The 12,441-nt window shown below is 38.5% G+C and overlaps 1 protein-coding gene across 9 annotated transcripts in view; it reads left to right on the top strand.

Annotated features, from left to right (window-relative positions):
* LOC140495973 (actin-binding protein WASF3-like) overlaps positions 1–12,441 on the top strand; it is a 111,708-nt gene that overhangs the window by 78,825 nt on the left and 20,442 nt on the right. For all 9 annotated transcript variants that reach the window (XM_072595338.1, XM_072595334.1, XM_072595340.1 and 6 more), the window contains one exon: positions 5,276–5,393. In XM_072595338.1, the coding sequence (XP_072451439.1) occupies positions 5,276–5,393 (118 nt within the window). The remainder of the gene's footprint in view (positions 1–5,275; positions 5,394–12,441) is intronic.

Genomic DNA, 12,441 nt, shown 5'->3' with positions numbered 1-12,441 from the left:
GATCTGTGGAGAGAGAAACAGCGTTAACTTTTCGAGTCCAGTCTGAATTATATTCTGAAGAATAATTATACTTGGCACAAAGTTAACTCTACCTCTACACAGATGTTGTCCAACTTGCTGAGTTACTCTGGCAATCCCTGTTTTTATAATCTGCCTGATCTGCTAGTTTTGACCCTCCTTGAACAGCTTGACATCCTGGGTCTTGGGAAATGCAGCAAGTAGCGATTTCATACAAATGTTCATTAAAATCTAAAATACGGAGCCTTATTAAGATAATGCATGTCAGTATGGTAGCAAGCTTTCTGCTGAGTCAGAAGGTTGAGTTCGAGTCTCACTTCAAGATGAGGTTGATGGCATGGTGTGATCATTTAGACGAGACATTAAACTGAGGCCCACCTGTCTTTGCAGATGGAAGTAAAAGACTAAATAGGGTTAGAGAAGAAAAAGATAGTTATCTCCAGTGCCTTCCAACAGTATTTATCCCTCGATCAGCACCATAAAAACAAATTATCTGGTCATCCTAACATTGCTGTTTATTGCTGTGAATTGCTCTGCTTAAATTAGTTGCCATTTTCGTATATGACAACAATGAGTACATTTTAAAAATACCTTGTTTGCAATAAGGTGTGTTGTGACTTCTGCTGCCCTTAAAGCGCTATATAAATGGAGGTCTTTCTTCTTACTGTAGTTAAATTATTGACAAATGAGTAGGTTACTCACTGTTCCAACCTAGGAAACTGGAAATAGGCACAGTCAGAATAGGATTGAAATAGACTGTGATGGTGGCCTTAAAGTTTCACCCAGTCAGTTTCTGACCTAGGGTAAAAGTAGCTGAATTAAAACAGTATGATACTTCTCTTTCCTATATTTATCATTACTGTAGCCTGAGTGACACTAAACTTAGTGTGAAATCAAGCAAATTTATGGCCTGTGCCTAAACCAACTGTACTGCTGACTGTTCTCACAATAGGGTTACTGCACAGAATGAGATCATTTAACTCCAGTTAGCTCCGAGAATCCTAAACTGCTTCCAGTGCCATGCCTTGTTTCTACAACACTGTATTTTTCAGTGCTTCAAACAATGATCAGTTTTTTTTTTAAAGAATATAACACTTCCAGATAATATATTCCACACAATAAGAACTCTGAAGAAATGTTTTCTAATTTCTCTCCTCAAGTTTTTAATAATTTTAAATTGATGACTTTATCACTGATACCCCACCATCTCTTTCAGTTTTAAAATCCTCTTTGAAATCTCTTTTGTGCTAATGGAAAAGGCTGTCCTATTGCCAATTTGTCATATTTAAATTTTGCCACCTTGACATCATCTAGATGAATTTACATTTCTAATTCTCATGGTTTTAAGGTCCCTTTTATGATGGAGGTCCAAACTTGAAACAGAACTCTAGTTTTATCTCCTGCAGTATCTGCATAGTTAAGAGAGGCCAGTTTTATCTCAGCAAAATACACTGAATATAATCTAAAGGTGAATTGTCCCTATTATATCTTTTGATCCTCATGTATTATGTGCTCATTCTTGAGAAGGTGATGGTGAACTACTCTTTTGCACCACTGCAGTCTGTATGGTGTAGATACATAGCTCTGCAGCCCTGCTCCATGAAGGAGTTGTTCGATACTCCTCAGAGTAAGGTGTTTTGACTGTTCTTTTGCCAATGGGACAGTTCACTCGTTCTCATCTATTTTGTTCACTGTTTCTGAATCTGTAAAGCAGCAAATTATTCTGTCGACTACTGAACTCAATATTTTGAATAGTTTCTGTTTTTACTTGTTGCGGATCTATAGTTTAATTTTCTGTGCAGTACTTTTCTACATTTAGACATTTTTGTATGAAAGTGCTATATTACTTGTACTAGTAAACTTGTACTAGTGGAAGAATGAAGTACTAAGTAAGGAATAATTTATTCATTGACTAAATTGAAAAACTCCTCTGTTTAAGGCAAAGGAACAAAATGGGGTGTTACATTAACCTCCTATATTGCTAAACAAGCTGCAGGAGAACAGTAAACAATAGAATGGAATAAGTCAATTTTGTTAGATTTGGCAATATGATTTGTATTTAATCAAATATTGAATGGAGTTCAAGTCTACTTTGTACAACCAAATAGAATGAATCTCACAAGTTAGTATATTGTGATAGAAATTGGAAAATTAATAATAGGCACTTGGAGCAGACGAAGTATCATGTAAAATAAAGTGGGGTCCAGATAGGAGGCCATGATCATTATATCATAAGGTTCAAGATGATGGAGAATGACTTTGGTCAATCCAGAGGAAGAAAATCAATCGTCAAGGACTGACTTAAATTGGATAAGGGTGAAGCTGGGCAGGGTAAACTGGAACAAGAAGTTGATGGGAGAAACTGTAACTGAACAATGACTGTGCCCATCGTTCTCTTGGATGGCTTGGGTACAGTCATGGAATATTCTCTCAAATGGGAAAGGTATGACAAACAAATCCAGAGCTCACTGGATCAAAGGGAATAGAAAATAAGATAAAAAAGAAATAATATGCTTGTGTCAGATAGAAAGTATAGATGAGAACCAAGAGGAATGCAGATGGTTCAGAGAGGAAGTGGAAAAGCAAATAAGAGAAATGTTGAGGAATCATTAAAGAGAAAAGATGTAACTAACAGAAATGGCTGTCCCAAAATCTTCTGTACTCACATAAAAAATGAAACAGTGATAGAATGAAGAGTAGGGCTAATGAGAGCAAAAAAGGGATTTACACATGGAGGCAGGGCAAATGGCTGAGGTTCTAAATGAATACTTTTCACCTATCCTTATTGAAGAAGAAGGTGCCATCTATACCATGTGACAGTGGGGAAACCGCCACTAGCAGAGTGTTCACAATTGATAAGGACAAAGTCTTGGGTTGTTGATACTTATGTTGACAAGGAGCGAGGGATGGATGAGATGCATCCAGAGATATTGAAGCAGATGGTACAAATTGCCAGGCACTGACCATAATCTTTCAATCTTCTGTATACTTGGGGGAAGTGCTAGAAATTTGGGGAATTGCAAAGATTATGGCCTTGTTGAAGACAGTTGTAAGGATAAACCCAATTACAAATCTGTCAGTTTAACTTCAGTGGTGGGAAAACTTCTAGAAAGAATTATTTTGGATAAAATTTGTAGTCACATGAAAAAAAGCTGTGTTGATTAGGAAGAGTCCTTGACTAACTTGCTGGGGCTTTTGAAGAGGTAATAGAAAGACTTGATGAGGTTAACACTGTTAATGTGATGTATGTGGACTTACAAAATAAACTTGATATAGTGCCACAAAACAGATTTGTAAGGAAAATAGAATAAAATAACTGTAGCCATGGAATACAAAAGACAGAAGCAATGTGGATACAAAATTGCACTTAGAATATTGTGAGCAGTTTTGGGCCCCATTTCTGAGGAAGGATGTGCTGGTTTTGGCGGGAGTCCAGAGGAGGTTCACAAGAATGATCCCAGTAAAGAAAGGCTTATATGAGGAGCAGTTGAGGACTCTGTGATCGCATTGAAACTTATAGAATACTCAGAGACCTGGTAGCATAGATGTAGAGAAGCTGTTTCTGTTAGTAGGAAAGACTAAGACCCAGGGGTCCACATCAGAGTGAAAGGCCAACTCTTTAGAATTGAGGTGAGGAGGAATTTCTTCAGCCAGTGGGTGGTGAATCTGTGGAACTCATTGCCATGGAAGGCTATAGAGATCAATTTATTGGATACATTTAAAACAGAGATAGAAAAGTTCTTGATTAGTAAGGGGACAAAGGGTTACAGAAGAAAGGCAGGAGATTGGGGTTAAGAAACCTATCAGCCATGATTGAATGGCAGAGCAAGGTGAATGACCTAATGCTGCTACTTTATCTTCTTGTCTTATGATCTAAACCTAGCTGAATGATGGGATAGTCAATGGATTTTCTTTGGACTGGTGAAAAGTTTGTTCCCTGGGGTCAGTATTGGACCCTTGCCTCTCCTGATACATGTTAATGATCTAAATCTTGGTGTGCAGGGGTCACTTATAGAGCTTGCAGCTGACATGAAACTTGGAAGAATTATAAACTGTGAGGAGGAAACGGTATAACTTCAAAGGAATATAAACATGTTGGTGAACAGGGTGGCAGATGAGATTCATTGCAGAGAAGTGTGAGGCACCATATTTCAGTAGAAAGAATATTGAAGGTCAGTATAAAATAGGGGGTACAATTCTTAAGGGATGCAGGAGTGTATATGTGCACAGATTGGTGAAGATGTCAGGACAGATAGAAAGATTATTAATAAAGCATACAGTATCCAGGGCTTTATTAATAGAGTTATAGAGTACAAGAGCAAGGAGGGAATGTTGAACTTGTATAATCTTGTTAGATCTCAGCTGGAGTATATTTGTACCACACTAAAGGGAGGATGTGAACGCATTGAAGAGAGTGCAGAAGCAATTTCCAAGATTGGTTCCAGGGATGAGTAACTTCAGTTATGAGGATAGATTGAAAAAGTTAGGACTGTTCTCCTTGAAGGGGAGAAGGCTAAGGGGGAAGCTGACAGAAGTTTTCAAAATCAAGAGCAGGCTGATGGGGAGAAACTGTTCCTCATCATAAAAGGAAATAGAATAAGACAGCTTAGATTAAAAGTGACTTGCACAAGGAGCAGATGTGCTGTGAGAGAAAACATTTTCATTCGGTGACTAATTAGGATATGGAATACACTGCCTGGATTTGTGATAGAGACAGATTTAATTGAGGCATTCAAGAGGACATTAGATGATTATCTGGATAGAAATAATGTGCAGGAGTATGAGGAACAAGAAGGAGATTGGCAGTAATGATGTTCATTTGAAGAGCTGGCTTAAACACAGTGGCCCAAATGGCCTTCTGTACTGTAACAGTTCTGTGGTTCTGTGATCTTAATTTTCCAAAGCTGAAGACATTTCATAAATTCAACTTTTATGAGAAACTGTGGGCATTATAAAATGGAATGAAAATTTAATAGAAGTATTGGAGAGAGCAATGAAGTTGTCGGTTCTACCCGAAGATAGATAACAAGAAATGTATTGCAACTTGTTCTGACTTCTGACTTGAAGGGTAGTTGTGATCATTTTAAAAATATTTGCAGTGTCATTTCTGCAGGACATTCCTGTTTACATTTTATATTGTGAGCATAGTTATGCTCTTTGAAGGACTGGGTAAAATAATATCTTGGGAATATGTTACTGGGTGTCCTGCCCTGTTCTATAACAGATTTTTGCTTTGCTCTTTGCATATATGTTGTAGGGATGACAGAAAAGATGGGCTGAAATTCTACACCGATTCCTCGTATTTCTTCAATTTATGGAAGGAAAAGATGCTGCAGGCTACAGAGGATAAAAGGAAGGAGAAACGAAGACAAAAGGTATTACAAAGAGATTATGTTCTACGTAATTAATATCCCACGTATAGTCCATTCACTCTGATTTGAAGTAGATGTAGAGGGCAATACATAATGATGGGCAAAACTTCAAATTCCAAACCAAGTCTGCAGAGTTTGGCAGGAAATACACTACTTAGAACAAACTGATAATATCCATCATAATCAATTGATTTTGTTGGGCATCCAAGATTGAGGACATTGTGATCAACTATTGATACTTCCGGCTACAATTTTGCAGACTTCTGGAAAAGATTTGGGAAGTAGTTGGCCAGGAAATTGGTGGGGGCTGTGTTGGGATAGCACTCCATGGAATTCCTACTATCAGGATGTTTCCTGCAAGGAGGCGGGTGGCCAATTAAGATTATGAATGCCCCAGTTGGGCCAGTTTTGCAGCTGTGAAGGCATTTTACTGCCAGTAGATTGCCCACCTTGTGCCACAATTGCATCTTGAAAGCTGCCTCATCAATAAATGGTTTGAGAGGCTTTTCAAAGTCAGAGGCTATGTGCCCAATAACAGGGATGTGGGCCGAAAAGGCTATATTCGTGTCTCAAACAAATCCTCTGGAAGGATGTCCTCTCCGCTTCGAGGGCCCTTACTACTTTCGATCCTGGTCAGATTTTAAATATCTGAACATTTCTGAGGATGACTCCATGTTGAGACACCCTTGTGGTCCCTGGTCTCACTTTCCCATGAGGCTGCATAATTAAACCAGATCAATTGTTTCATGCTGTTGAACAGCCTGGACATGGGAGACGTCGGGGTGAGGGGAGACAGGAGAGGTGAGTGGGTAGAGCAAGACAGAAATATAGCAGGAGATGTAATAAACCAAATATCACCTAGTCAGAAGATAACATTATATCATTTGTATCTAAACGGTGAAAACCATATTTAAAATATTGATGGAAATGTAGTTTCAACATTGAACTTTGCAAAGGAGTTTCTGACGTGTGAGGGAACATTGTTCGCTACTTTGCTGGTAGAATGCTGGTGATGGTTGCTGATCAGTCAGTAAAAGCTGAGCTAATCTGGAGGTGAGATTGGTGATGTTTGGAGAAGCTGCAGAGTGACACCTTCAAATGATCTCACAGATCCCTGAGTTGAGTGCTGTCCTGAAGTAAGAGGATCTGGCTATCCTGAATACTGAGATAGCTCTGTCTTGCTTGATGAGACATTTTATACTTAGCCACAGCAATGAGATGATTGAGAAAGGTTTGACTTGAAACTTAAAAGTTAGGATCAAATAAATATTGTTGTAGTTCTAAGATGGTGAGTAGCTGTAATCACTGAGAGCTCTTATTACGACAAAACTACAGCAGGTCCCATTTCTTAATGATGCTGTCTTGAGGGATTAAATAAACAGCTGCTAATAACAGGCAAAGCTCCAAGGCATAAATCAGCTCATTAAAGTGGTTTACACAAGATTCAAAAGGTGATGTCTCTAATATCCAAATTCTATCATTAGAATAAAAACATCAATACATCTATGCCAAATGATCTCACTCATTCATTGTATTGAACTCAAACATAGACATCATTGCAATCTAACTGAGCAGTACAACTCAGTTGGCTTAATTATACTAGAAAGATACTGGATTCCTCTCCTCGCCCTTTCCTGGCCTTCGATGTTAGCAGGAGCCCACTCGAGGGAACACCAGCTGCCCTGCATCCACATTAATAGCTTGGAAAGAGGAGGTAAAATCTGGGCTTAAGTAAACCCATCTGTGTGTTTTCACTGTGTTCTGCATTGTGTGCCTCACATGTATGGAAAGATGAAAATCCATAGCAAAGTTATACATTGGTCAGTTGTGCATCATGAAAACTACAATCGATTGTGTTAGGAGTTTGGGTGTGGAAGTTGTTTGGTCAGGCAGTCAGTCTCAGTTCTCCAACACAGCAGCCTAGCTTCCAAAATAGTTTAAGGGCCCCTTAGATCTCACTTTTCAATCCCTGCACCATCCCCATCAATGCTACCCATGCCACCTTGCATTCATCCATGCCCCCTCAGAATTCCCATGCCAGCTAGATACTTCCCAATTATCTTCTGTAATCATTCACCCAGTGTGCAATATGCACAGTGCCCAGGAACCGAGGAATGGGAATTATTTAAAAATGGTTAGAGACATAGCAAACCTCTCATAATCTACAAAAAAAACTGTATTTAAACGATTATTCAAATTGGAAGGGGAAGAAAGTTGAAATCTTTTGAGTACCTATTAGATTTGTGAACAAACAAGAAATGACATCAAAAAGAGATTTTGTTATTACAAGTTTGGAAAAGTTTAAATTGTTCTTCAAGTAATTATATCACTGAATTGAATCTTTCGAAACCCAGCCAAGCATTTATAACATTGATAGCAAAAGTTTCCAGCTCCACTGACAGAACAGATATCCATTTTAAAGATATCCACTGTCTCTCAATCAGTGTGTGTGCCTTCTGAAGCAGGATTTTTTTAAACAACAGCTTGTCCTCCCAGTCCGATTACATTAGAGCATAAAAACATGACAGCAGAGGACTTTTTCAATAGAAATTATGGTACATTCCCCAGCAATTACATAATGCTGGTCTAATGCCCTGTATATAACTAAAGCATAACCTCCCTATTTTGTATTTAATTCCCTTCACCCTAAAGAAGAACATTGTGTTAACTGTCCTCATTAATTTCTGTACCTACATACTAACCTTCTATGATTCATGCACTCGTCCATCCAGATTCTTATGCATCTACAAACTCTAATCATTCACTATTTAGATAATGCTCGATCTCTATTCTTTTTGTTCTACTTTTCTGCCAAAATGGATAGTTTTATATTTTCCCCACACTCCCATTTACCAGGTCTTTTGCCATTCACTTGACCTATTTATGTTCCTTTTGTAGCCTCCTTTTATCCTCTACAACTTACTTTCTATGTTCTGTGAACAGATTTAACAAACGTACCTTTGGCTCCTTCATCCAAGTTATTTGTGTAAATTGTAAAACATTGAGCACTGATACCTTTGACACTCTGTTCATTACATCTTGTCAACCAGAAAGTGACACGGTTATGCCTACTCTCTATTTGTACTTAGCTAGTTGATTTTGTATCCATGCAAATGTGTTACCCCCTACACAACAGTTGTGGTCTCCATATCTAAGGAAAGGAATACTGGCACTGGCAGCAGTTTAGAGAAGGTTCATCAGATTGATTCTAGGCATGAAGATCTTCTCATGAGAGACTTAGTTTAGGCCTGCACTCATTGAAATGTATATTTGTCTTAAGGGGTTTGATAATTTAGATGCCGAGAGGCTGTTTCTTCTTGTGAGAGGGTCTAGGACTAGAGGGTATAATCTCAGAGCTAGGGGCCACTGATTTAAAACAGAGATGAGAAGTATAGTGAATCTGTGCAATTCTTTAATGCAAAAGGCTATTGAAGCTGCGTTGTTTGATCTATTCAAGGCTGAGATAGATAGAGTTTTAATTAGTAAAGGAATCAAGGGTTATGGGGATAAAGCAGGAAAGTGGAGTTGAGGATTATCAGATTAACCATTATCCCATTGAATGACATGGCTTACGTCTGCTTCTACATCTTATGGTCTTACAAACTATATTTTCTGCAATTACTTATGATGTAGCACCTACCAAATGCCTTGTTGAAATCCAAGTATAGTACTTCCACCAGTTCATCCTTATTCACTGCACATTTTCCTTCCTCATGAACAGACTGATTAAATATGATTTGCCTCCTCAGATACTGCCTGATTACCTTGAAGCATTGTAACCCGCCTTCAAGAGTGTCTTTAATAATAACTTCTGACATCTTCCCTATTGGGGATTTTAAGCTAACTGGCCTACAGTTTCTTGCTTTCTGGCTTTCTCCCCTTTTGAAAGAGAAGTTACATTTGTTCCTTTTCAATCTAGTGAAACCTCCCCTACATTTAGGAAATTCTGTAAAATTAAAATCAATGCATCAATGATCTTGTTAACCATTTCTTCTCCAACTGTGGGATGAATTCCACCAGGACCAGAGGATTTATTGACCAGCAGCTCCAACAATTTGCTCAGTACCACTTCCTTTCTGTAAGTCTCTTATATTCCTCTGCTGGAGGGAGATTTTAAAGAAGAGTCTCAGTGCTGTGTTCAGGAGCACAATCCAAACTTCATTTGATGCCCCTGACAAAACAGCCTGGAAGAGGTTACCTGAGACAAACTCTCAAGATAATTCTCCCACCTCCCCCCAGTAAAGTACAGGATATTATACATTCTGTGTTACAATGATTATATACATGATTGATATCAGCGCTTGCCACCTCCCCTCTCACCATTATATCCCTCCCTGGACATTTGTCAGCTCCATTATAGGTTCTGTTTGGTACCTTGTGAAACTGCGATTATTTATTTTCCCAGGATCCTACTGAAGTAATGTTTTGCACTTTCCCCCTCACAATCCTATCTGTTTTCTGGTGTCCTTTCATGAAGTTCTGTTTACATCCATCGTTGTGCATCATTCAGTCCTTTGGTGTTTATACCATTTGTCCTTTAATTCCCCACTGCTAACGGATGGGTTTTTCCACAACCGTTTGTCTCAATGCTTTAATGTTAGTTTGTTAATTGCACTTATACTTCCAGTATACCTGCGTGTATAATATGTAATGGGCAATTACTTTAAAAAAAAACCTTTGATTATGATGAGATCATATTTTCTCTTCTACACTTTACTAAATACGTTTTCTCTTTCCCAGTAAGATTTCTATGAGGCACTTCATTATCTTATCTGGTTGCCATGAGTATGAAAGCCATGATTCTGACTATGGAAACTACTGCCTCAAAAAACAATTCTGCTCACTCATGAGCATCTCCAACATCCTCCTTACCTTCCATTTACTGCTCTACAGCTATTTCTACGATATTACTTTCTTTCCCTATTGCAAATATTGATACAAGATGCCTGTTCACTTTATCTGATATCTTATTTTTCATCATGAAATGCCCATCCTCACTTTTCAAAGGACCAACACCTACACTCTTAACTTTTTCTAGACATCCACAGAAACTCTTACTATCTATTTTGTACTTCTAGTGAGCTTTCTCTCATACTCAAGTTGGTCCCTCCTTCTCTTTTAGTCATTTTTTAAAAACTCTTTTCCTTATCCTGTCAAATTTTCTGATCTATCTTGCACTTTCACACACCTATATGCATCTTTAAATTTTTAGTTTACCATGGAAATGGTTCCTTTCCATAGATGTTTTCTTTCTTATTGTAATATAGTTATTCTGTGTATCCTGTAATATCTTCTTTAACGTTTGCTACTGCATCTTCATTGGCCTGCACCTGAAACTAATTTACTCATTCACTTTAGCTAGTTCTGCTTTCATGCCCATGGTCACTCACTTGTATGTTTCATTTTGTCCAGAGTAGAAAAGTCTGCATTGTGAGCAGTGGATAGAGTAGACTAGATTGAAAGGAATACAAGAAAATTACTGCTTCATCTGAAATATCTGTTTGGGGCCTTAGACAGTGAGGAACATAAAGGAACAAGTTTAATATCTTTTGTGATTGCATGAGATGTCATGCGGAGCTGCTGAGAATGACGTCAGGACCAGGATATTGGGAATAGTCCCTGTGGAATACTGACAGGAGGAGCAGGGTGAGGAAGATATATTTGGTGGTGGCATTCTGCTGGAGGTCACAGAATAGGCAGAAGGTGATCCTTTGAATGTGGAGACTGGTGATGTGGAATGTGAGGTCAAGGGAAACCCTATTGTTCTGGGATGAATTAGAAGGGGTGAGGCCAGAAGTGTGTGGGAAATGTGTCAGAAATGGCTGATGGTCATGCTGGGGGTGGGAATAATCTCAGGAGAAGAGAGAACATATTGGAAGCACCTCTGTGGGATGCTGCATCATTGGAACAGATGTGATGTATTCAGAGAAACTGGAAGCTTGCAGTGGACTCTTTACAGGAAACAGTCTGCAAGGAAGTATAGTCAAGGGAACTGGGAGTTGATTTGTCATGGATATTGGTGTACAGCTTATCCCACAAAATGGAAACACAGAATCAAGGAAGGAAAGGAAAGTGTCAGAGATAGATCAGCTGAAGGTGAGGGAAGGATTGAAATTGGAAGCAAAATTGATGATTTTTTCTGGATGAGAATAGGCAGTAGCATTGACACACACATTGATATATCAGATAATGAGTTGTGTGAGGGAGCCAAAGAGGTTGTGAAACAAGGATGATCCACATACTTCACAAAGAGGTGAGAGTAACTGGGACCCTTGCAGATACCTATTGTGACACATTCTACTTGGGGAAAATGAATTAAAGGAGAATTTGTTCAAATTTCTCCTTGAAAAAGACTGGTGCAATTTCCCTTCCTTGTGTATGGAAGAAGATTCCCTTGAGGCATTGAATTGATTTTTTTTTAATAGGTTCCACAGCCTGGATCTTGCCTTCGCCTGCCTCTGGTTAGTTTTCATTACAACTGACAGCTGCAGTTGTGGTGCAATGTGCTGTAACAGGACTATATGCAATTAATGGACCAAAAGGGAATAGAGAGGGAAATGTGTGATAAGCTTTAAATAGAAAAAAAATGCAGGGGTATTGGGGTGAATTAGAATTCTATATAGTGTTGCACTCTTAAACAAAATTGATGCCTTCCCCTTCCTCATATTTATTCACTAGGACATAACACTTACAGTATTATTTTTTGGTAAAGAGACCATAAGAATTAGAAGCCATCATCATTCACACTTCATATATCTTCTTTCTGCACCTGAAGCCTGCTTTTCAGTTAGTCATTTTTTTTTACATTTAATTTTGTTCTTCCAAATAACATGTCTTTCTGACATTCTGAAATTTAATTCCACAGCATTTTAATTTTAACAAAATGTTCTGAAAGTCTTTATTGCAATTGACTGGCCTCTTAATTGTTCAGGCCCAGGGTCAGAGGTTACTTCAGGGTCTCTGACAATAGAGGTTCTGGTAACAGGGGGTTGATATCAGGTTGGGTGCCTGGGTCAGGAGCAGTATAGGGGTCTGTGATTTCCATTCTTGT

This window comes from Chiloscyllium punctatum, chromosome 25, assembly GCF_047496795.1.
Source record: "Chiloscyllium punctatum isolate Juve2018m chromosome 25, sChiPun1.3, whole genome shotgun sequence".
Classification (NCBI taxonomy): domain Eukaryota; kingdom Metazoa; phylum Chordata; class Chondrichthyes; order Orectolobiformes; family Hemiscylliidae; genus Chiloscyllium; species Chiloscyllium punctatum.
Note: the sequence above shows the minus strand (reverse complement) of the source record. Positions and strands in the feature narration are given on the sequence as shown.